Source organism: Dipodomys merriami, unplaced genomic scaffold (genome assembly GCF_024711535.1).
Source record: "Dipodomys merriami isolate MVZ:Mamm:240054 unplaced genomic scaffold, mDipMer1.0.p SCAF_7, whole genome shotgun sequence".
In the NCBI taxonomy this organism is placed as follows: domain Eukaryota; kingdom Metazoa; phylum Chordata; class Mammalia; order Rodentia; family Heteromyidae; genus Dipodomys; species Dipodomys merriami.
Genome location: NW_027206290.1, coordinates 66,039,900 through 66,064,849, shown reverse-complemented (window position 1 = coordinate 66,064,849; position 24,950 = coordinate 66,039,900). Strand labels below are relative to the sequence as shown.

At 45.1% G+C, this 24,950-nt stretch overlaps 1 protein-coding gene across 2 annotated transcripts; it reads left to right on the top strand.

The window, feature by feature from the left end:
* Positions 1-5,427: 5,427 nt before the first annotated feature.
* On the top strand, positions 5,428-19,212 carry Prnp (prion protein (Kanno blood group)). Of its 2 annotated transcripts, none has more exons than XM_070006833.1 (3): positions 5,428-5,806; positions 8,826-8,924; positions 16,882-19,212. In XM_070006833.1, exon 3 carries the CDS (start codon positions 16,889-16,891, stop codon positions 17,651-17,653), a length of 765 nt encoding a protein of 254 aa, XP_069862934.1. In that variant the 5' UTR covers positions 5,428-5,806; positions 8,826-8,924; positions 16,882-16,888; the 3' UTR covers positions 17,654-19,212. The 2 variants fall into 2 exon arrangements, with proteins under 2 accessions (XP_069862934.1, XP_069862935.1); XM_070006834.1 differs by lacking the exon at positions 5,428-5,806 and adding an exon at positions 6,657-6,680.
* The last annotated feature ends 5,738 nt before the right edge of the window (positions 19,213-24,950 follow it).

Genomic DNA, 24,950 nt, shown 5'->3' with positions numbered 1-24,950 from the left:
GCTGGGAGCCAGTGGCTCATGCCTCTCTAATCCAACCTATTCAGAAGGCTGTGAGAGGTAAGGATTGTGGTGTAGCTAAAAGCAAGCCTGCAAAGAAAAGTCCTTGAAGCCAGGTGCCAGTGGCTCACATCTGTAATCCTAGCTACTCAGGAGGCTGAGATCTGAGGATCACAATTCAAAGCCAGCCTGGTTAGGAAAGGCTGTGAGACCCTTATCTCCAATTAAACAACAGAAAACTGGAAGCGGTGCTGTGGCTCAAGTGGTAGAGTCCTTGCCTTGAACTGAAGAGCTGAGGGGCAGTGTCCAGGCCCAGAGTTCAAGCCCATAACTGACAAAAAAAGAAGAAGAAAGAGGAGGAGGAAGAGGAAGATGGGGGGGGAGGAGGAGGGGGGAGGAAGAGGAGGGGGGAGGACAAAGAGAAGGAGGAGGGGAAGAAGAAGAAAGAAAATTTCATGAGACCCTTATCTACAATTAATCAGCAAAAATCTGGAAGTGGAGGTGTGGCTCAAGTGGTAAAGTGCCACACTTGAGCAAAAAAGCTAAGGAATAGTACCCAAGTTCTGAATTCAAGCCCCCATATGGGCACCACACACACACACACACACACACACACAAACCTGCATCCCATTGGTGAGAAAATAGGCCCTTTAAGGCCCTACCTCTTAATGCCATCACATTGGCAATATTTAGGAAGGCACATTCAGCCATGTTTATCATCGTATAACGTTTGTACATTAGGGTTAAATGGAGCTATCTTGTCATCTTAGACATTTCTAAGAACACAGTGGTTTTCATCTGAAGTTAGAACCACAACTAAGACAGTTCACTCTCATGCAAAGATTCTGTTTCGCCAAGGAATAATCCAGGGTTTTAAATGCATTCCATACACATGTGAGTGAGTTTCTGGCTTCCTCCTAAGGCTTTTCAGCCTCCAGATTCCTCCTACCCTTACCACAATATAATAGCTAAGGAAAGGTCCATGTTACAAAATGATTTATTTGCAAAGCTAATATACACATAGCTGAAAATAACCTGTGTGATGGTAGCATAAGCAAGTCATATTTTTATTAGCAGAAACACAGGAAGAATGTTTCACAGGAGGCAAGTTTCTGTTATCAATGTTTCTTACCCCCCCTCCCCCACTGAGACAAGTAAAAAACAGAGACTAGGACGTTTAAGGACACTGGGATAGATTGGGCCAACATCTGGGTTCCTCACATGCTCAAACAGAATGCAATGCACCTCTGCACATCGAAGGCTTTGAGGAATACAGAGGGTAGGTTGGTGCTCATGCAGGATGGACTTTCTTTCACTCTCAGCCCCTTGGAACCAGGCCTTCCTCCAAAGGCCACCCCAGTCACCACAACGGAAGTTCTGAAAACCTCAGAATGTCCCAGCGTCACCTTTTCCCACAGCATTGCAGAAGTGAGAACCCCTCTCTTCCATCTTCTCTGTTTTTACTAGAATGTGGGCAGCTTCTGAGAGTCACAGTAGTGAAGTCATTCCATGTTTAATATTACGGCTCCCTCTTCACAGGACTCAGAAGAGACAAAAGACAAGGAAAAAAAACTCTCTTTGTTAACTAGGCTGAGCTTTGCAGGTCATTTTTTTTTTTTAACCTCTCAGATAAACTCTCTCCTGGAGGATCTGTGACAAGTATAGCCCATCAAGGCACCAGCCCCTGACTTAGGTGCCATTCAGAGCTAGGTACAGCTCAGGCCAGGTAGAGATGCGATTCCCCAGCCTTTCCTTTCCTGTCCATGCCTGCTTCCCAGCATAAAAGCTATGCAGAAATAAAACAAAAGCCAAAATCACCTATAACACCCCAATAGGAGCAAACTAGGGTCTGAGTGCTAAGTTCTTGGACTGAGTAGATGTAACCGCTCTCAGAAAAGAATATGGCACCGGTGGCTCACACCTGTAATCCTAGCTACTCAGGAAACTGAGATCTGAGGATTGCAGTTCAAAGCCAGCCCGAGCAAGAAAAACTGTGAAACTCTTATTTCTAATAAACCTGAAGTGACCCTGTGGCTCAAGTGGTAGAGTGCTAGCCTTGAGCTGAAGAGCTGAGGGACAGCACTCAGGCCCAGAGTTCAAACCCCACAACCAAAAAAAAAAAAAATATGGAATATATTAATTTAAATGAAATATTAAAAAAAAAAAAAGCAAAGTGTAGTGGTGAATGTCTGTAATCCCAGCACCCTGGAGGCTGAAACAAGAGGATCAAAAGTTTGAGGCCAGTATGACCCTATTAACAATACCCTGACTGAAGTTTTATGTTTTAAAAGGGAAGGGGCTATTTATGAGAGATGAAGGAAGCCTAAAAATATAGATATAAGATAGAGAAAATACCATACTCCCTGCATGTAACACAGCACAGTCACCAAAGAGCAGAAAGATGGTTCAAATCCTTTCTCTCCAGGACAGGTTCACCAGACAACCGTGTGCTGATTTTTAAGTATGGATTTCCCACTTGGAGTGACTAGGAGCAGCCAACTCCTGGCCCCCAAAGGGCCTCTCAGTCACCAGACTCCTACCAAGGGAGACTGCAGCCTAGGGCTAACCAGAGAGGATGGAAATCAGTATCAATGAGCCTTCTGTCAATGAGCCTTCGTGTCTTAGATGTTAAGTCTGCCTTCTACATTCAAAGCTAAATTCTTTTGGGAGTTGTTGTTGTTGTTTGTTTGTTTTGAGAAAGAGTCTCACTATATAGCTCAGGCTGGCCTTGAACTCACCATCCTCTTGACTCTGCCTCCCAAACACTGGGCTTACAGATATGCTTGTCATGTCTGGTTCCGAAGCACAATTCTGAGAGACCACGTTTTATTTATTATGGCCATGTGTGTCACCTCACCTGTCTACACTGTGAACAGAGCGGAATTTCCCTCTGATGTCTGAAGTCAGAGATCACTAAATTACACTAAGACCTCAAAAAGTTATTTTTTAGATGAAGTGATTCTCCTTGTACAAATAAGTTATATACTCTGATACTAAATGCTTTATCATCACCTTATCTGTTGAGGAAGATCTGTGTGATATTGACCGATCACTTTAAGTCTGGACATAGGAGATAAGAAGAATGACTTTCAAAGGATGGCTTGATGTTGCCACAAATCTCAGAAGACTCAGCGGCAGAATCCCCACTTCCTGCCCAGTCCAGAAAATGGCCTCCATTGTCTCAAGTAGGATATGAGTGGTGGGGAGGGAGGAAGGGGAGGAAACTAAGTCTCCTCCCCTTGAATGGGAGGACATAGATATGTGACTACTTTGGTCAGTAGCATCCAGTAGATGAAGTGCTGGTGGGTGGTGGTAATGCTGCTTCTACCTTATTTACTGAAAGATTCATGTTTGGAGTCCTGAGCCACTCTTCAACTTCATCTACACGAAGACCACCACACTAGGAGGAAGCCAAACCCCTTGGAGAAGCCACATGCAGGTACCCTGATCAGGATACTTGGTGTTCTAATGATCCTCCCAGCCCAAGGACAAGTTATGCAAATAAATCAGTAAGCCTTACCAATCCAGTCATTCTCAGATTCTGATTCCTTCCCACCAAGACCCCAACCATCACGGGGCAGGATCAAGTCCCCATTGGGTCTGCCCAACTCCCTGACAACACAACCCATAGGCATATTAAAGATTATTTCAAATCACTAAGTTGTGGGATAGCTGCTGCATAGTAATAACCATGAGCCATCTATGAGGAAAGAAGACTCTAAAAGCATTATCACTTAAGGGCTGGGAATGTGGCTTAGTGGTAGAGTCTTGACTAGCATGCATGAAGCCCTAGGTTCGATTCCTCAGTACCACATACACAGAAAAAGCCAGAGGTGGCGCTGTGGCTCAAGTGGTAGAGTACTGGCCTTGAGTACAGAAGGCTCGAGGACAGTGCCCAGGCCCTGAGTTCAAGCCCCAAGATTGGCAAAAAAAGCACTATCATTTTATCATTTAAAAGACTGGATGTCACACAGGCATGGGCATTGAGGCCTAACGCTCATTTCTAAGTGGCCACCATTGCGTTTTCCCTGTGATGGAGTTCTCTCCATCCCGAACCTCCCGCTTGTTCCTCTTCCTACAGACTTGTGCAGCACCACCTATATTCACATAAACATCACACACATTCCTGCCTACACAGACTTTCCTATCAATGGTCTCATTCTCCTGGCTCCTCCCCTCCTCAGCATTTCAGTAATAAGTCCTGACATTCAAATGTCTAAACCAAATAGCATCAACTTTATTTATCTAATTAATTTAATTAATTATGTATATACTGGGGTTTGAACTCAGGGCCTGTTGCTCTTCTTTGGCTTTTTTCTCAAGGCTGGTGTTCTACCACTTAAGCCACACCTCTACTTCTGCCTATTTGCTGGTAATTGGAAGGAGATAAGAGCCCCTTGGATTTGTCTCTGGCTAGCTTCAAACTATGATCCTCAGTTCTCAGCCTCCTCAGTGGGCTAAGAGTACAGGCCTAAGCTACCAGTCCCCAGGTATGTGAATGTTTATAAACCTCTTTTCTTACATTCTTTTGAAAGCTAGTCGCCCACAATGAGGGGACTAGAATGCCCCCACTTACCCCCAAGACATACCCCTTTCAATAATGCTCTAAAATGCCCCAATGTGGGCAACAATTTAATACTTTAACTCCTATTCCTTCATTCCCTGCTCTCCTTCAAATGAGATAATTCCCTACCTAACTTCTCTTCAGGAATCTAGAGGAAGCCAACACCCTTCTAGGCCCTACTCAGCTTCCTGTCTGCTAGGGTATGAGATGCTTGGCCATTCCCTACCTGCCACCATGGACTGATACCTCTGAAGCCACTGAAGAATTTTATAATGGCCTTCCTGCCTGGTCACCAACCCCATCTATAAACTTAATGGCTTAAGATGGCCTGTGCTGAGAAAATGGAATGCCATTCCAAATGATTTAAAGAGGTAAAGGGCCTTTGTATGGATTTATAAATCAGCCTATCTGTTCTCATGGGGGGAAGAGGGAGAGAAAGCTTCTGTTAGACACTGCCCCCACCTTCCCCCACTTCTATTGAATCCAAATAGTTTTTAACTGGACACAAAATAAAACAAACGAGAACACATCATTCTCTTTCATAATAAACTGCCTTAGATCTCGCAGTTAGGCATGTTAAGTATAATGCATCTTTTTTTTTTCCCCCTCCTGGTAATGAACATAAACTAAACCATCTCTTTGGCATATCATAAAAGACAGAAAAGTAAGGTAGTGGTGAATGCCCTTTCTAGGCCTCCAGTTTTCAGGGTTGATGTAAAAATTCACACATACAGATCATTTTAGGACAGCGAAACCCCCTTTAGAAATTTCTGGTTACCAAAATTCCAGAGAGTGCGTTCTCATGCCGCATGCGCCTTCCTGCGCCCCCCACCCCCACCCCGCTCCAGTTCTGTATTATGCAATGGTGAGCTGAGGTTCTGGACCCAGTTTCCCAGTAAGGATGTTTTGTATATTCCTTGAGCAACGTCAGGGAGCGGTGACACGGTCGCCGGGGCGGTGACAACGGACACTAATATTTAAACAAATCTCAACTCGTCTTTGCTGTGACTCATTCTCGCCCGGCTGGGGAGCCCGGTTCCCTTTAAGGTAAACCGGGGCCTGCCGCCCGCCCGCCGCCCGCCGCCCGCCCTCCGCGGTGCGCGCGGCCATTGGTCCCCGCCACCCTCCGCCCGCGTGCGCCGCCGCCTCCCTCCGCGCCCCGCTCCAGCTCCGGGCGCGTCGCCGGCGCCGCGCCAGTCGCCGACAGCACATCCCTGCGAGCGGGTCTCCTCCCCTCCGGGACTGGTAAGCATCCTGGCGGAGGGCTGGGGAAGGGTCCCCGAAAGTGGGCTCGGAGTGAGGACTCCCGGTGAGGGCGGAGGCGCCCGGACGCCGGGCCCGGCGGGGCGCAGCGGGGGAGGGGGGAACCTGGTCGGTGGGGGACGCCCGCGGCTTCCCACGGGCGCGTCTCGGGCCTGCCCGGTGCGCCCGTCCTCAGAGCGCGCGGCTTTGGGGGCTCAGAGCCCCCTGTGATGCAGGATGGGGTGGGCGATGAAGCCTTAGTGGATCCGAGGAGTCTGGTCGCCCCTCCACCCACCCCGCCGGGAGGCTGCCTGGGCGAGTCGCGGGGCCCGGCGTGCCACAGATGCGGGGCCGTGGGGACGATCACCGCGGCCGGGGCACCCTAGGAAGCCCGAAAATGACTCGGCTGGGGCGCTTGGCGAGTAGAGCCCCGGAGGAGTCCCGGGAAGCCGCGGAGCTCCCGGCCGCCCGCCCGCCTGTTGGCCACCATGGACCCAGCCGGGTCGCTTTCCGAGGCCTCCAGGGTACGCCAGGGAATGAGGAGGAGCGCGCGCCTGAGCCTCCGGGGGACGGGGGATCGGGGAATACGGCTTGCGTCGCCCGAGCCTCGACGGCACCGCGGGAGGCCGCAGCCCCGCCCTTGTAGCAACCTCACCGGGGTGGTGGCCAGCGCGGGGGCGGGGCCTCGGGCCTGTTTGGGCGTGGTCTCGGAAGGCCCCGCCCTCCATGCGCTTGCGCGCGGCTGGAGTAGTCTTGGCTTGGTGGCTGGGTTGATCGCGTAGCTCCAGGGGTCCACGGATCGAGCTTTCCCTCCAGTTTCAGGAGAAATCGGGGACCCACAGCTTCTCTTTTCACGTTGTCTTCTGACCCTCTGGAGGTACAGCATCCTGATGCCCTAGGGGCTGCAAAGGAGGGGAACACGTGTAGGCGTAGGCCCGCAGATAATCCGCTCTCTCTACCTGAGCTTCCCGAACCATCTTTCAGTTTCATAGATAATCCAGGCTGGGGTGGTTGTCATTCTGTTTACTGTCCTTTGATTTTCCTGTTTTCTCCTAACTGGATCGAATATAATTGCATCCATCAGTGTCACATCCATCCTTGAAATTGCAATGGCTCCTTTGTATTTTTCAGTTATACTTCACATGTCACAGCCTAATAAGCAGTGGTCCGTGTGCTGAATGTTTGAAGTGTTTCTAAAAACAAAACAAAAAAGCAAACAAACACACACAGAGACAAAAAAAATCCTGCAGGTAAAATAGACACTTCTGGTGTATCAGTACTGGAGCTTGAACTCAGGGTCTAGGCTCTGTCCCTTAGCTTTTTCATCAAAGGCTGGTACTTTACACTTGCAACATACCTTCATTTCTATCTTTTTAAAATGGGTAATGAGAGAGAGTCTCACAGACTTTGCAGCTCACGGCTGGCCTTTTGGTATGTCTGATTATCCGAAAAATAGGAACAGAAAATTGAATTAAGATGTCAGGTATCTGGAAAAAATGAATGAATCTCTCCAGATTTATAAAAGAAAGAAAAATCACCAAAGAAAAGAAACTGTGGTGCCTATCTATACTCACCGTAAAGCTCTTGGAAGGGAAAGGAAACAGAAAGCTAGGGTATGATTTGGGTTAAATTAGATGTATTGATGCAAGCTTCCCGTGTGAAAAGAAAATAATCAAGATTACAAGAGCTAAATAGTGAAATGATGAGTCACTTTCAGAATAAAATGCAAATTAAAGCAAATTTGGGTTTTGGCTCTTACATCTATTAAATTAGCACAAACAGTAACAGCAACCCCTACTGGAAGGTTGCCTGAATTTGGCTTATTCAGGTGTCCAGGCAGCTGGCAACCCGCTGGGATTAAAAATAAAATGGTTCATCAACCAACTTTGGGACTTTGGAAAGGTGATCAAGTCTCCTGATCTTCTTTTTGTCCATTCATAAAATGTAGAAGATGCCTACTTCTGGGGCTGTGGCAAAGACTGACTTGAACCATCAATGTGAAACTGTTGGTATGCAAGCTTTCTTCTGTTTCTGTCCCTGTTGGGGGCAATGTAAATCCTTACAAATTTTTTATAGAACAGTCTGAACATATATTATTATTTGGTAGCTGTGACCTAAAAAGCACCACTTCTGGAAATTTACCTGCAATGGAAGAAACAAGGTTTAAAATAAAGTAAAATATATAAATAAGTCATACGCCAAGCAGAATGGCCTAAAATTAGAACCAACTGAGCATCAGCTACACAGCTTAGGAAATAATGACACACATTAACTGGAGGGAACCTTAGGTAAGGGTCAACTCATGATTTTGGAGCCCATCATCTCTGGGGCAAACTAATGAGTCAAAGTACAGGTTACTAAGCCACATACTCCAGCATGAATGTATTGTGAAATCTCAAATGGGAAGTACTTTGCAGAAATCATATGCAATGTGAATTTTCTTTTTGTTGATATATATTGTTTTTACTAAATTATGTTATTTGTAAAATAGTTCATGGATTTCTTTGTTGTTTGGATATTGAAGTTGAAACCCAAGTTCCAACTTTAAAATGAAATAGACCTTCAGTTTCTGTATATTAAAGAAAGAGGGAGAGGTTGTTACCATGTTCACTTCATATAATAAAACATTTTTAGCTGGCCTTGTTTGCTTTTTTCAAGTAACACTTCATTATTTTTCCTCAGTAGATTTATCAGTGGTTTAGTAATTTGTGTATTTGGGTTTTTTTTTTTTTCTTTAAATCAATTCTAAGCCAGGTGCTGGTAGTTCATGCCTGTAATCCTAGCTACTCAGGAAGCTAAGATCTGAAGATGAAAGTTCAAAGTCAGCCCAGGCAGGAAAGTCAGTGAAGCTCTTCAGTTAACCACCAAGAAGCCTGAAGTATAGCTTAAGTACTAGAGTGCCAGTCTTGAGTGAAAAAGCTAAGAGACAGCATCTAGACCCTAAGTTTAAGCCCTAGTATGAACATCAAAAGAAAAGAAAAAAGTTTATCAATTCTAGTTTTTCTTTTTTGTTGTTCTGAAGGACTCCTGAAAATATTTCAAAACTGAACAATTTCAGCCAAATCGAAGCATTTTGTCTTCACGGAGGTACCTGTGCCATTTAGGAGAACCCCAGCAGATTGTAAGTACCCTGTGGAATTTCTTTGGTCTTGTGATGATTGAAAGACACCAATATTCATAGGTAATGGATGGCAGGAATGACTAATCACCAGCCCCAGCTCCAAAGGCCATTTGGCATTATGAAATTCACACCTAATTGCATTCTTCCTTCCTTTTTTTCTTTCGTGTGTGTGTGTGTGTGTGTGTGTGTGTGTTGTGTGTTGTGTGTGTGTTGTGTGTGTGTGTCTGTGTGTGTGTCTGTGTGTGTGTGTGTCTGTGTGTGTGTGTCTGTGTGTGTCTGTGTCTGTGTGTGTGTGTCTGTGTGTCTGTGTGTGTGTTGATCCTAGGGCTTCCACTTCCAGCTTTTGTGTGATTATTTGGAAATAAAGAGTCTCAAGTACTTTCCTGCCTGGGCTGGCTTTGAATCTCAATCCTCAGATCTCAGCCTCCTGAGTAGCTAGAATTACAGCTACTGGTGGCATGAGCCACCAGCACCCATCCCTATTTCACTTTTGTTTCTTCAGAAGTCAGCTTGATTTCTGATAGCAAAGGACCACAGCTTTCTATATACAATTATACTGAGCTGTGTAAGGACTTGAGTATTTTTTTAAGTAATGTAATGAAGTAACAACAGTATAGCCTAAACATCCTGATAGCAAATTGACAGTGCACATGACTGTCACCAGCTGACAAAGCCCAAGGAAACATTTTGCTGCACTGAAGTTTTAGTTTACCTGTTCCCTTCTCCCTTACCAGATCCTGTTTCTTCTTCCAAGGCAGCTTCTTCAGCTGAGAATGGCTGCATATTAAATATTCATAACACGTTTGTATCTATGGAAGATAGTGACAGTGTTATAAAGTTATCCTTTATCCAACACAACTGGAAAATTTTTTATCTCCATTCCTTAGACAGCCCTTTTGTCCTCCTGTGTTTTACTTATTGCTGTTATATTGATTGCTTCCTGGAAAAAGGGTGTGTCTTCTTTATGAAAGCATTACAAATGTTTAAGCTTTCCTGGAAAGCTTTTTTTTTTTTTTTTTTTTTTTGGTCCAGTCGTGGGGCCTGAACTCTGGGCCTGGGCGCTGTCCCTCAGCTCTTCAGCTCAAGGCTAGCGTTCTACCACTTGAGCCACAGCGCCACTCCCGGCTTTTTTCTTTTTGCTTATGTGGTGCTGAGGAATCGAACCCAGGGCCTCATGCATGTAAGGCAAGTGCTCTACCACTGAGCCACCTTCCCACCCCCTGGAAAGCTTTTATAGCCTCTGAAATCCCACCAAATAAACACTCAGGCTGGCCTGGAGTGTATTCTAGGGAGGTTGGTTGTTTGTTTGTTTTAAAAAAAAAGGTACTTGGATAATTCAGATGATGCATCAGGGACTTTTGTCTGGGATGGGTTCAGAATGCTCATATTAAAAACAAAAAAAAAGCTGGGCACCAATGGCTCAAGCCTGTAATCCTAGCTACTCAGGAGGCTGAGATCTGAGGAGCATGGTTCGAAGCCAGCCCAGGCAGAAAAGTCCTGAGTGAGACTTTTTTTTTTTTTTTTTGGTTGGTCGTGGGGCTTGAACTCTGGGCCTGGGCGCTGTCCCTCAGCTCTCCAGCTCAAGGCGAGCGCTCTACCACTTGAGCTACAGCGCCACTTCGGTTTTCTGGTGGTTATTGGAGATAGTCTTTCCTGCCCGGGCTGGCTTTGAACCGTGATCCTCAGATCTCAGCCTCCTGAGTAGCTAGGATTACAGGTGTGAGCCACCAACGCCGGGCTCTGAGTGAGACTCTTATCTCAAATTAACCACTCAAAAAACCAGAAGTGGTGCTGTGATTCTACATGGTAGAGTATTAGCCTTGAGCAAAAAAGCTCAGGACAGTGCCCAGGCCTTGAGCCCCATGACCAACAAAAAAGAAAAAAAGAACTCTATAAAAATTTTTTCCCAAAAATTTGCATCACATTCTTCAAGGTGTGTGTGTGTGTGTGTGTGTGTGTGTGTGTGTGTCTGTCTGTCTGTCTGTCTGTGCGCTCATGAGCGCATGCACATCTCATTACCACTCTCAATTTAACCAATTAAACTTCAAGTATCTTGTTGTAGCTTTGTATTCTAATACCTCGCAGGCCAAGGGCATCCTGAATTTTCTTGCCACTCAAATATTTCTCCAGTCCTCACTTTTTGGGGGTTTTGTTTTTGTTTTTGCTTTCAGTACAAGTGATCAGCCCCAGGGCCTGGTATAATCCTGTACAAGTGCTCTCTTTGAGCTATACTTTCAGCCTCTTTCTTTTGACTATCATTGCACCATATTCTTGAAAATCTTTCTTGGATTCTGATGAAATTGTGTAGATTTCATGGATTACCTGGAGGTGAATTGGTATCTTTCTCTATTGGTTTGCCCAGCCATGAATGAATGTCTTTCTTTTTCATATCTCAGCAAAATTTTAACAGCTTTCCTCATCTGAGTCTTACTATTTATTTTGAGGTTAAATTTGAGGTATTTTCAGTTTCTAGTTTATGAATATTCCCCCCCCCAAGTCTAAATAACTACAGGTGATTTAACAATTCAGTTTTTTCACATGTTGATTTCAAAACACTGCATCCTAATTATCTTACTTATTCTAAAAGACTTGGGGATGATTTTTCTAAACCACTGAGCCACACCCAGTCCCTTTCTGTTTTAGGTGGTGGTAGTATCTTTTTCAATAGAGTATTGCAAATTTGCCCAGGTTGGCCTGGACTTCCGTCTTCCTATTTCTGCCTTCCACATAGCTGAGATGATAGATGTGAACCACCATATCCATTTTAATATCTAAGATGAGGTCTTGCTAACACCATAATCTTTTTTCTCTTTTTTGTTGTTGTTGTTGCTGTTGTTAATTGTGGGTGCTGTCCTTGAGCATTTTTGCTCAAATCTAGCACTCTACCATTTTGAGCCGTAGCTCCACCTCCTGGAGGTTAATTGGAGCTAAAAGTCTCATGGACTTTCCTGCCCAAGTTGGCTTTGAACCATGATCCTCAGATCTCAGCCTCCTGAGTAGCTAGGATTACAGGCATGAGCTACAGGAATCCAGCAAATTTTTATCTTTCACACATCTTTGATCCATCTAGAGTCAATTTTTATGTGTGGTGTTAAGAATCCATGTTTATTTTTCTCTGGTTTCTCTGACAGCGTCTGTCCTGTCATTTTTATTGATTTATAGTTCCCACTTCATTGTATACCTCATCCTTATTGAGAATATGCATGTATTTATCTTTGAACTTACTGTTGTGTTTTCTTTAGTCTATTGGTCTAGTTCTGATTTTTCAATCATCTGTCCTGATGGCACACACTTGTAATCCCAGCTTTTAGGAGGCAGAGACTTTTTTTTAATCTACCTGGAATTTTAATTGATATTTTGTTGTAATTATCTGTTCATTTCAGGATAATAGATATTATAAGAGTAAGTCATTCCAATTAAAACCATGGAATACCTTTTTTTTTTTTCAGACCACTTTGTGTTCTTTGTTTTAACATTCTATGTTTTCTCCCATGGAAGTTCTTTCTTTTTTCTTTTTTTTTTTTTTGCTCAGTCATGGGGCTTGAACTCTGGGCTTGGGCGCTGTCCCTCAACTCTTCAGCTCAAGGCTAGTACTCTACCACTTGAGCCACAGCGCCACTTCCAGTTTTCTGGTGGTTTATTGGAGATAAGAGTGTCACAGACTTTCTACCTAGACTGGCTTTGAGCTTCGATCCTCAAATCTCAGCCTCCTGAGTAGCTAGGATTACGGGCGTGAACCACCAACACCTGGCTGGAAGTTTTTCCTTTTTTTTTTTTTTTTGTCATGAGGCTTGCACTCTGGGCCAGAGCACTGTTCCTCAGCTCTTCAGCTCAAGGCTAGCGCTCTACCACTTGAGCCATGGCGCCACTTCCCGGAAGTTTTTTCTTAGTGAAGTCAGTTCCTTAGGTACATCACAATTTGGTGACTATTGTGAATATCTCTTTTCTTCTTATCAGTCATAGCTGGTATAGAGAAATTATGTTGGTTTCTGTAGGCTTGAGCTCACATCCTACAAATTAGCTGAATTCCAGTATCAGTCTTCATATTATCTCTGTTGATTCTGTCATATTTTCTATGCATGTGATCTTGTTCATTGCAGAGGTTAGCATAACATCATCCCCTGTGCCTGCTGCTGCTTTGTTTCTTTTTTTTTTTTTTTGGTCGGTTGTGGAACTTGAACTCTAGGCCTGGGCACTATCCCTGAGCTCTTCAACTCAAGGCTAGTGCTCTACCACTTGAGTCACAGTGCCACTTCTGGCCTTTTCTGTTTATGTGGTGCTGAGGAATCAAACCCAGAGCCTCATGCATGCAAGCAAGCACTCTACCACTGAGCCACTTCCCAGCCCCTGCTGCTTTTTTCTGCATATGGCATTGGCAGGACCTTTTTCCCTTCTTAGAGTCTTAAATGAGATATAGTCAAAGGTAGTCTGTTGTGTTTACTATTGTTGTATACAACTTTTGCAAAGTATATTTGTGTGCAAAGAGTTTAAAAAGTCTTCTAAGTAAATGGAATATGTTGAATGTTGCCAGAAGACATGGCCACCTCCTGACTGTTCACAGGGAGGATTTTGGGTAAACAGTGTCAAAGACTAGTCTGGAACTCAGAGACCCAATCTCTACTCCCAACATCTTTATCAACCAATCATCTTAGTGACCTGCTTCGTCAAGTGAGGGCTTCATATTAAATACATATGACTGATGTTTTTTACAAATACAAAGATTCTCTTGGGCGTCATGTAAGTTTTAAGTTTGTCTTTAGGAATGATTCTCTAAATGAAGTTCTTGTCTTTAATCATTTTCATAATTGTTGCTTTTCTTCTCAACTGTTTCTGTAATTGTCTTGTTTTGATGAGCTCTGTGATGTTCCAGCTTCACACAACACTCAGCTGTGGTAAAGCTGGGGCTCTGATCCCTGTTGCCTGTGCTTGGACAGCTCCTAGGCCTGCCAGCATCTTTGTTCCCCACATCCAGACTCCTGAAGCTCACTGTTCCTCTTACCTCTCATCCTACATATTGCTTAGCAACAGCATTGCCAGATTCCTTTTCTGGCCCTCTCCAGATCTGCTGCATATTCTGTGTTCTGGCTTCACAGCTGCCTGGTCCGGAAGTCTGGGCACCATATCCACTATGTAACTTCCACACAAAACACTACGTTAAGCACAGGTTGTCCTCTGAATTAGGACCTCCATAGAGCCATAGTGGCTTCAGCTGAGATTGAAGTGTTGGAAAAGGTAAGAGGCCAAAAAGAAGCAGTCAAGACCTGAAAAGATTTTCTGATAGCGCAAACAGGATGTGGTGAGGGAAAATTCAAGAATAACGTCAAGGGCTGGGCTGGTGCTGATGGTGGCTCATGCCTGTAATTCTTAGCTACTCAGGAGACGGAGATCTGATCTAAGGATCACAGTTTGAAGCCAGCCTGAGCAAGAAATCCCTTAAGACTCTTATCTCCAATAAACTACCAAAAAAAGAAAGCCAGAAATAGAGCTGTAGCTCAAATGGTAGAGCACCAGCTTTGAGCAAAAGAAGCTTAGAGACAATGCCCAGGCTGTGAGTTCAAGCCCCAGGACTGCCCCCATCCCCTGCCAAAAAAAAATGCCAGTATGTTAGCCTCAATGAGATGCTGACATCAAACTCTTTAGAAGGTGACCTGGTTGGGTTCCCTGGGAGTGTGCTTAGGATGGAGGCTGAGAGCTGGGCCCCATGATAAGATGGGGAAAATTGACTGGGAAAGAAGATCCCCAGAATACTGGGGGGTTGGGGCCTGTGGAGGTGTGGGACCAGAAGTTGGACCAGTCAGCAGGTCCGCAGACTCTGCTCCTGACCCTCACCCAAAGAAGCCTCCAAAACTCACACATGGTAGGATCTGAGTCCTTTAAATTAGGCTTGTGATTTTTTACATATATATTTGATTTACTTCTGACTCACAAGACAGCACTTTCTATTTTAATAATTTTGGCAGAAACATAAATAGGACATTAACTCATTTGTTTGAATTTCTTTCTGGGTATATCATGTCATTTAGTCATTAGTTCTACAGGATATGAAATCTCATTTTCTAATTTTTTTGTTTAATTCAAAGATAATAGTGCTGGAGACAAGAATAGCTGTGGTGTCCAGCATGTGCCATTGTGGTCACATTGTGGAGTGCAGGCTTTGACCCCGGGGACAGGAGATACTATCCCATCAATCCACTCTCTGCCTTTGACCTCTGCCCTTGGAACCCAGCCTCCAGGGTAAAGGAGATCTTAAACCAGATAGGGAACTATCTTTTGATGAAAGTATGTTCTACAAAGCGTCCTCAGTTGTCATCCGGGATAGTTGGGTCGTTTATTGCTTCCTAAACTAGGCTAGCCTTGCTGTAAGAAAGGGTGCTTTGTATCGAATGCAGAAGAAAATAAGTCACTCATCAGACATGAAATACTGAAGTGAAATTTGTTCAGCAAGTTGTGTGCCTGTATTTCTGTCACACAGCACAAGTACCCCCACTTTAAGCAGCTCTGTCTGTCTATGGAAAGAATGGTGAAATCAGCAAGGGACTTGCAAAATCCCGGATATTTTGTTTCTAGTAAAATTGTATTGAGAATTCCTTTGAGGAGACTCCTGGCATGCATATGTCCAAAGGATATCAATTCCTTCATGTAATTGAGAACTTTTGTGGCCTGGTTGTGCCAGGCACTGCCCAAGCTCAAAAAAATAAAATAAAAAAACAGCAACCAACAATAGACTTGTCTTATTTTATGTTTTTGAGATATGGACTATGTACGCCAAGCTGGCCTCAAACCAAGATCCCCTCCTATCTCGCCTCCTAACTGCTGACCATCACACCTAGCCTACAAGAGAAGCTTGCTCTCTGCCTTACATCCTTGTAGAGGAGAGAGAACTCTGGGCAGGTTATCTTCAAACTTACTCAGTTCCTGCCTTAGTCTACCTGGAGGCTTCCTACCTAGGCATTTAGACTTGTAACCTCCTTTAGCCACTCTTGGAGCAGAGAAGGGGTCTCAGTGGTACATACACACAGCAGCTGTGGATTTGTCTCTACCCCCAGCCCATATAAGTGATAGCTCAGATTCCTGGAATGAGATCTATATTTGTGGGTAAGAGTCTCTTGGTATAGAAGACCCATAGCCCACAGAAGCCAGTGTCCCTTAAAATTGCCTGTGGAACACAGCACCCAGAGTTCCCACTGGGTCACCTGGTTCCAAAACTCAGCGTTGTAAAGAAACTCAAGCATGATGAGCCCACCAGGAGTTGATAGTTTCTCCAAGACCAGATGCAGTTTGCCAGTTGTGGCCAATTTGATGCCGAGCCACACTGCTGGCTTTCGCTTTTATTGTTTCCAGGAGGCAGCTGGAATTAAACTGAAGGTCAAATTTGAGCTCAAAGTGAAAGAATGTGTTGTATTCGCCCTTGCTTTCCATTTGCTTTTCTCCCAAGTGCTGCCAGAAGTGTAGTGCAGGGTGTGAAGGGTACATAATGGGGAAGCTCTAGACCAGGGCCATGCACCTGTTTACTCTGGAGCACACGTGAAGTGGCTTTGCCTCAGCCAGGAGCAGAAGCTCAGAGCCATAATCCTAGCTACTCAGATCTCAGTTCAAAGCCAGTCCAAGCAGAAAAATCCACAAGACTCTTTATCTCCAATTAACCACAAAAAAATCCAGAAGTAGAATTATGGCTCCAATGGTAGAGCACCAGCATTGTGTAAAAGAGTTAAGGGACAGTGCCTAGGCCCCTAAGTTCAAGCCCCAATACATACACTCTGTGTCTCTGTCTCTGTCTCTGTCTCTGTCTGTCTGTCTCTCTCTCTCTCTCTCACTCTCACACACACACAGACACACACACACACACACACACACACACACACACACACACACACACACACACACACACACACACACACACACACACACGGCTTTCATCTCAGTGTAACCTGCTGATAGCCTCTCCTTTATTTTCTAGGTCAGTCATGGCAAACCTTGGTTGCTGGCTGCTGGTTCTCTTTGTGGCCACATGGAGTGACCTTGGCCTCTGCAAGAAGCGGACGAAGCCTGGAGGAGGGTGGAACACTGGGGGGAGTCGATACCCAGGGCAAGGGAGCCCTGGAGGCAACCGATACCCACCTCAGGGTGGCGCTGGCTGGGGGCAGCCTCATGGTGGTGGCTGGGGGCAGCCTCACGGTGGTGGCTGGGGGCAGCCCCACGGTGGTGGCTGGGGGCAGCCCCATGGTGGTGGCTGGGGCCAGGGTGGCTCCCACAATCAGTGGAACAAGCCCAGTAAGCCCAAAACCAATATGAAGCATGTGGCTGGAGCAGCGGCAGCTGGGGCGGTTGTGGGTGGCCTGGGGGGTTACATGCTGGGCAGCGCCATGAGCAGGCCCCTTATTCACTTTGGCAATGACTACGAGGACCGCTACTACCGAGAGAACATGAACCGTTACCCCAGCCAAGTGTACTACAAGCCTGTGGATCAGTACAGCAACCAGAACAACTTCGTGCATGACTGCGTCAACATCACGGTCAAGCAGCACACGGTGACCACCACCACCAAAGGAGAGAACTTCACCGAGACCGATGTGAAGATCATGGAGCGGATGGTAGAGCAGATGTGCATCACCCAGTACCAGAAGGAGGCCCAGGCCTCCTACTACGAGCCTAGATCTGCAGCTGTGTTCTTCTCCTCCCCACCTGTGATCCTCCTCATCTCCTTCCTCATCTTCCTGATAGTGGGATGAGGAGTTCTTCCTGTATGCAGCACCCAGTCTATCAAGCTCAAAGTCGGGGAGGGGGGGATCTGCCTGCAACCCCATTAGTGGTGGCGTCTCATTCTTGCTTCTCTCTTTGTCCCCCATAGGCACTGGGAAGTGTAGGGTAGATCCAGATGCTCGTTTCTTAAGGTAGGTTGAGGCCTTCTTGGCCCCATGCTAATGCTTGGCCAGGAAGAATGGAACAGCAAATAATCACTAGTTCGTCTAGGCGTATTTTTGGTCTAGCAACTTCAAAACAGTCCTCAAAAATTATGTCTGAGCTCTTCTGTCTTCTCTAGCATCCCGGACCCAGGGCATGAATGCCTGGGCTTAGTACTGATTGTGCAACAATGTAGAGAAGTTTTTGTTTTGTCATCCCTTTTAAGAAAACCTGGCAGCATCTTTGCCAAATTTGGATAGAGGCCGTACGATACTCGTTTATTTATTTTTTTTAAATGCTGCAAATGCTTAGCTCTCCAGCCACAGGCTCAGCCCGCTGGAGCACATGCTTGGAGATCTGGGGGTGGGGGAGAGGGGGGTTGCATTTTGCCTTTTGTCATTCGAGGGTAAATATCTAAATACGGATGCAACCCCTGCCTTCCCTCCAGCCAGAGAACATTGTCATGGGGTATGTAGACTCTTTGCAGCATGAGGCTCTAAGCCTCTGAGAACAGCACCCCTCGACACAGTCTCCATAGTGGGTATCCTTTCCTTAGTAACATAAGTGATAGATAACTAAGGCATCAAAAGAGAAAGAAAAAGAGAAATAAAAGGAATTATCATCTGCTCAACACTGAAGGAAAATCTTTATTCATTTTCTGGAAACTGGGGTGCTTTTCACCATGTTTAGATGGAAGCAGATATTAACACGAAAGCCAGAATTGTGAAGGCAGAGTGTTTCTAGACGGTGTGATAAAGCTAATAGGAAGTGCTTGTGTCTTCCTTCGGCCTTGTGGCTGTCAAAAACCAGAATTCCACCACATCCTTGATTTCTACAATTGGATTTGAGTCAAAGTACAAGGAAATTAATCTTCCAAAAAGTAAAGAATAAAAACCTTAAGTTTCACTCGACAGAAATACAATCCACTTCAAGTAGAAAAGGAAATTCTGTTAATGTCATCGAAGTAAAGTTACTCCCTAAATTACTCAATGTTGTCACTTAGTGGATATGTGTTACTTTTGGCGATGTTATTGGCTTGCCCTGTTGTGGATATTCTATGTAAAATATATATAAAAGCTATATTGCATATGATGGACTTAGAAGTCTTGTTTAGAGCAGTTAACATCTGCAATGTCAAACACATTAATCGTTTGGTTAGGTACTAAATACTCAATATGTGGGGATCGTATTGCGTGGCCCTTAGGCTTACAACTTGCACTGAATAGTTTTGTATAAAAATCCAAAGTGAACGCCTTCACTGGTCTTTGCAATGTGCATGTACTTTATATTTTCTATATTTGTAACTTCGCATGTACTTATTTTGTTGTATAAAAAATTTATAAATGTTTACTATCTGACTGGATTAAACAAGCTAAGATGAGTACCACCCTGGTGTTGTCAGCACGTTTCCTCTGAGTCACTGGTTCTGGCCTGAGCCCTGGGTAATGGCTGATCTCATGTTCTTGCCCTTGATCCCACCCCCTCACTTCCTGTCACAAGCTGATTGTTTGCGCAGTCTCACTTTTTCTGCTAGAGTCTGTGTGCCCTGAATGAACTGGAGACATCCCTGAGGAGGAGGCCAGAGGAATGTGGTCCTCCTACTCTGGGGACATGTTTGTGTCCTGGATTTCGAAAATAATTCTGTGTATGTAGTGGTGAGGATTAAACCCAGTTCCTTGGCATAGTAGGAAAATATTCTGCCATTGAACTGTGTACCCCTGCCCCCTGAAAATAGATTTTCTTGATTAAAATTTCACAAACTGAAGTCATGGTATATCTGCCATAATTCAGACTCTAAAATACTAGCTCCTCTGAAACCTGGTGACAATCACTCTTTAGATTCAACAACTTTGAATCAAAAGGCCACTTCCATCTGTCATGATCTTTCCATTCGTTCACTGCCTTCCTGAGATGCTCTGTAGTGATCTCTGGCACAGGTTTTCAGCAAGTGTAGTTTACTAAAGGCAGGAAGGTGTGGTCTTCACAAGGTTGGATAGTGATGGAAACCACAGCCTGAGAACCTTGGCAAGTACCTGCGTTGTAAATGCACCTCCCTCTGTGAGTCTTTAAAGATGATTCCAACATTCTAAGGGAGGAGGCTGAGGAGACTAAAGGGCTTAGACACAGGTCCTAGAGGGAGGCTTGGCCTACCACACAGGAAGCCTAACAGGAGGAGCTAAGAGACTGAGAAAGCCAAGGGCCAGTTTTATTGGGGGTCAAGGTAGAGTACACAAAGGAGTCTTAGGTGGGGGTCATCGGTGTATTGCTATGCCAGAGTCAGAGAAGAATAAGAAGGGCAAGTTTGAAGGAACCAACCTTATCACCCTGGGGCACTTGTTACGTGGAGTGGGGTGATGATGCGGTATAAGAATGTTGAAGCATCAGGAAAGTAAGTTTTGAAAATGTCAAAGGCAATGCTAATATCCTATGATCCAAAGAACAACTTCCTATTAAAGATAGAAAGGTAAGTCAACACCTTGACAGTTCTACCATTCACAAAGCTGATGAATCACAATGACATGCAGATCTAAAAGGCATTACTCAGTGATAGACCTCAGGAGGTGCTGGTGTGGCTCAACTAGTAGCCAGAGAACAAAAATGCAAGGGTCTGAGACCTGAGTTCAAGTCCCACTACTAGCACAGATAGACCTCAAAGTTCAAAGTTGACCTTTACCAAAAATTCCTAGAATATTACCTTTTTTTTTTTTTTTTTTTTTTGCTATCTGTATAGTTACTTGGAAATAAACTCTGATTTTGATAATCACAACTTTTCAAAATTGGCCCACTGAGAAGATAATAAAGTCATTAAAAACAGTCTGAACAACTGTAATTAATGACAACAATAATAAAACAATAACAATAGTAAAACATTGCTATTAGTAAGACCAGAGTGAATAGTATTGATCTGTAGCTTTCTCTCACCCCTAGTTTTTCCTCATTTCAACCCAAGTCTAGTGAGTTGTATAAAGAGAATTTTTACTTTAAAAAGGTAAACAGATCTGGAGGCATGGCTCAAGTCATAGCATGACTGCCTAGCAAGTGCCAAGGCCCTGAGTTCAAACCCAAGTACTGTAAGTTCCACCCCAGGAGTGTGGACTTGTATCACCTCCTTAATCCAGACCCCCAGTTTCTCACTGACTGGACCAAGCTTTCAGTAATTCATTTCCACCTAGGAAAGATGTCCTCCTTTGTTGGTACCTGGAACTCAGTCCCTTCAACACTAGTCTCTACATCCCACCCCCCAACTCCCACCCATTCCCGTGAGCCCTCCCCTGGTCTCCAGAAGCCATACCTGGTCCACGGGCCTGTGGAGAAATGGCTCTCTCTTCTGGACCTACAGAGCTCCTTGAACTTGAATGTGTATGTGCGCCTATTGGGCCTGACCCTTAAGTCTTCTCCTGGGCTCCTCCATGATGCCATGTTGGACCCATAAACCACCCTGTAAAAAGGCTCTGTGAGGTTTCCACATGGAACTCCTATTGAAACCCCCTGGGAGCTTACTGAGCACAAAAGGCTGGGCCCTGCCTCTCTAAGCTTTGGGGTGGGACCTAGGAGTTTGCATTTCTAACAAATTCCCAACTACTGCTGCTGGTGATGGTGCTGTGATCATAGTACAGGAAAATTCACTGCTCTACAGGAACATAAAGAGACATAGGAGGCTGCCCAGCCTTGAAATTCAAAGCCTTTGTGGAGATCAAAAGCCTGCCTGGGAAACAATGCTGGTCCTAAAAGTTGGAGGGAAGGGTAGATGATAACAAAAGTGTGCAAAAGAGGGGGGGGTAAAAATCAGTATCTAGTCCCTCATTAGCATGTGCCATCCTGACTCCAGGGCCTTCAAGGATCCTGTGTGTCGACTTTCTCAGACCTAAATGTCATTGTTGTGAGTGGACCATATGTCATCTCTGTGGCCAACCCTTGGTATCACAATGATCACCAGTTTAGGAAGGTGACATCCACAGACATTCATTCTGTAACTCAAGTATGCAGTTAATATTCTCCCACAAAATAATGCACTATGGAAGTGTGTCCTGAGTTTGTGGTGAGTTTGGCATAGAAGTCATTCCATCTAGGGGCTGGGAAGATGGCTCCGTGGTAGAGCGCTTGCCTTGCATGCATGAGGCCCTGGGTTCGATTCCTCAGCACCACATACGCAAAAATGAAAAAAGCCAGAAGTGGCACTGTGGCTCAAATGGTAGAGCATTAGCCTTGAGCTGAAGAGCTCAGTGACAGCGCCCAGGCCCAGAGTTCAGGCCCCACGACCAGACTCCCTCCCCCCAAAAAAGAAGTCATTCCATCTGGGGCTGGGAAGGTGGCTCAGTGGTAGAGTGCCTACCTTGCATTCATGAGGCCCTGGGTTTGATTCCTCAACACCACATAAGCAGAAAAAGCCGGAAGTGGCGCTGTAGCTCATGTGGTAGAGTGCTAGTCTTGAGCTGAAGAGTTGAGGGACAGCGCCCAGGCCCAGAGTTCAGGCCCCATCACTGGCAAAAAAAAAAAAAAAAAGTCATTCCATCTGTCTGCCTCTCTCTCTGCCGCACTGTCTGTCTCTTGGTCTCTGTCTCTGTTTCTGTCTCTGTCTCTGTCTCTTTTTCTCCCCACTTCTCTTAGTCTCCTCTCCTTATGAGGAATCCAGTTGTCTGAGATTTAGGGCTCACTTTTTTAATAAACTTGATTATCCCTTCAAAGAAAGATTGAACCAGTCTCTGGTAGTTCATGCCTGTAATGCTAGCTACACAGGAGACTGAGAATTGCCTGGTTTAGAGACCAGCCTGGACAAGAAAGTCTGTGAGACTCTTAGCTAAAAAAAAAAAAAAAGAAAGAAAAAGAAAAGGAAAGGGAAGGTAGCTCAGTGGTAGAGCGCTTGCCTTGTATACATAAGGCACTGGGTTCGATTCCTCAGCACCACAGAAGTGGCACTGTGGCTCTAGTGGTAGAGTGCTAGCCTTGAGCTGAAGAGCTGACGGACAGCGCCCAGGCCTAGAGTTCAGGCCCCACAATCAGCAAAAAAAAAAAAAAGGTCACATGTGGAACTGTGGTAGAGTGCTAGCAAGAAACTCAGGGACAGTTCCCAGGCCCGGAGTTCAAGCCCCAAATCAGCACATACACACACACACACACACACACACACACACACATACACACACACACACACACATACACACACGCTCAATAGGGGTATGGGGGGGCAGTTTTGACTTCAACATGAATTTTGTGGGAATATGATTCAGCTCATGATACCACCTTCCCAGAAACATCCTAGGCGTGTATATGAGTTCCTCCCAACCCAGTTCTATGTTAGTACCAGGACCACAAGGGGCCCGTGTTCACACACTCCTCTGGGCCTCTCATAATAAACATCCCACTGCCTGGGTCACTGCCTGTGATTTTCAAGGGCGCCTCCTTCCAAGCGCCCCTGCAGAGTAGATAGAAACACCTCCCAGCCCCCATGCCCTCATTCTAGCACCAAGCATATTTTCATGATAACCAAATCTGTTTAGTTTGGCTGAAGTCCATGAGGACCCAACCACTAAGGCAGGTAAAGTGCCTCCTTTACACACACCTGGTGGGGAGCGCTGCTGATTGAGTTAATTAAACTGCAGCAGTGAGTGGGAGCTAGGGAAATAGGGAAGGCTGGCTATTGAGGCCTCTGCCTTCAGGCCCTAGACACACCCCGTGCATTCAGCCAGCCGTCTCCCCATGGCATGCAATCATTCAGGTTTCTTGAGAACTGAAACTCACTTTCCTTAGGCCCCCACTATAATGCTTAGTTAGAGTCCTACGGAGAGGGTCTTTTCACACTCCAGGTACTCTCAGCCAAGTGCTGGTTGGCCTGGCTCAGCCATTGAAGAGCCCAGTGAGAAGGGAGTCCACCATTTCTTTCTCCAGCCAACATCTTATTTCTGTTTTTCTCTGGATGTCTCTGACTCTCCTCCAGCTCTTCCAGAAAACATTTCTCACCAGTCTAAAGACCCTTTCTCTGTATCACTGCCTAGGAGGCAAACGACACTGACGCATGATGCTATTCCCAAAGCATCACTCAGAACATGGGTGGGTGGGCCACCTCAGTCCAGGAGGAGGGTTTCGGGCTTCCATTCAGGGCCATGAGGCAGAGATAATGTTACAAAAGACATCTTTAATCTTTGATGAATAAAGAAAGATGATTAAGCTCTAATTCCCTCAAGAAATCTATGAGAGGCCATTCTCAACTTCAGAAATGTTTTTGAGCTCAGACTTCCTACTTATGACTCATGATCTTCCTGCCTCTTATCTCTGGTGTGCGGGGATTACAGATGTGCTCTACCATGCCTGGTCTTCAGTGTGAGAATTTTAAGAGCATGATTTGTTGCTCTAATTCATGAAAGAGGCCCATTGTGATTGTGCCAGTCCCTAGAGGCTGCCAGGAAACCAATGCTACAAATGAATTTAAGACCAGTTGTTTGTTCTGTCCAGCCAAGTTACAGGAAATGGCTGCAGAAAGCTGCCATCTTGCTTTTCTCATGATTGCTCTAGAGTTATTGGACAACATAAACATTGTTTCATTAGGCACCTCTAGTTTGTAATAGCAAAAGCACAATATAGAATAAAAGAGCATATGTGGGACAACTTTCCTTATAAAACTTTGTAAGTCTTCCAATCCTGTCCAGCGATAAAAAGGAATGAAGTCCTATCACATGCTACATTATGGATGAACCTAATAATATGAAGCTAAATGGAAGAAGTCAATTACAAAGGACCAGGTACTGCATGATTCATTTATATGAAATGGCCAGAATAGGCAGATGTGTGGTCTAGCAAGTCGATTAACGATTGCCAGGGCTGGGAGAGAGGTAGGGGAATGGGAAGTGGCTATAAATGGAGGGAGAGGGAGGTCTTCTCTGTCTAGTATTATAAAGATGTTGTGAGAATCAGACATTAGCAATCAATGGCCAATTCTATGAGCTGTGTGAAAGATCACTGGGCAACACATTGGGATGGTGAAGCTATCATGTGAATCATGTTGAAGCAAGGAATCTGTTGTTGTTTTTGCCTGAAGCATGATAATAGAAAGAGTAAGAGGGGAGGGAGGTTGGCATCTGTTGAGAGTGAAGCTGTTATGAGAATGTTTCTGCCTACTTGTCCCCATCT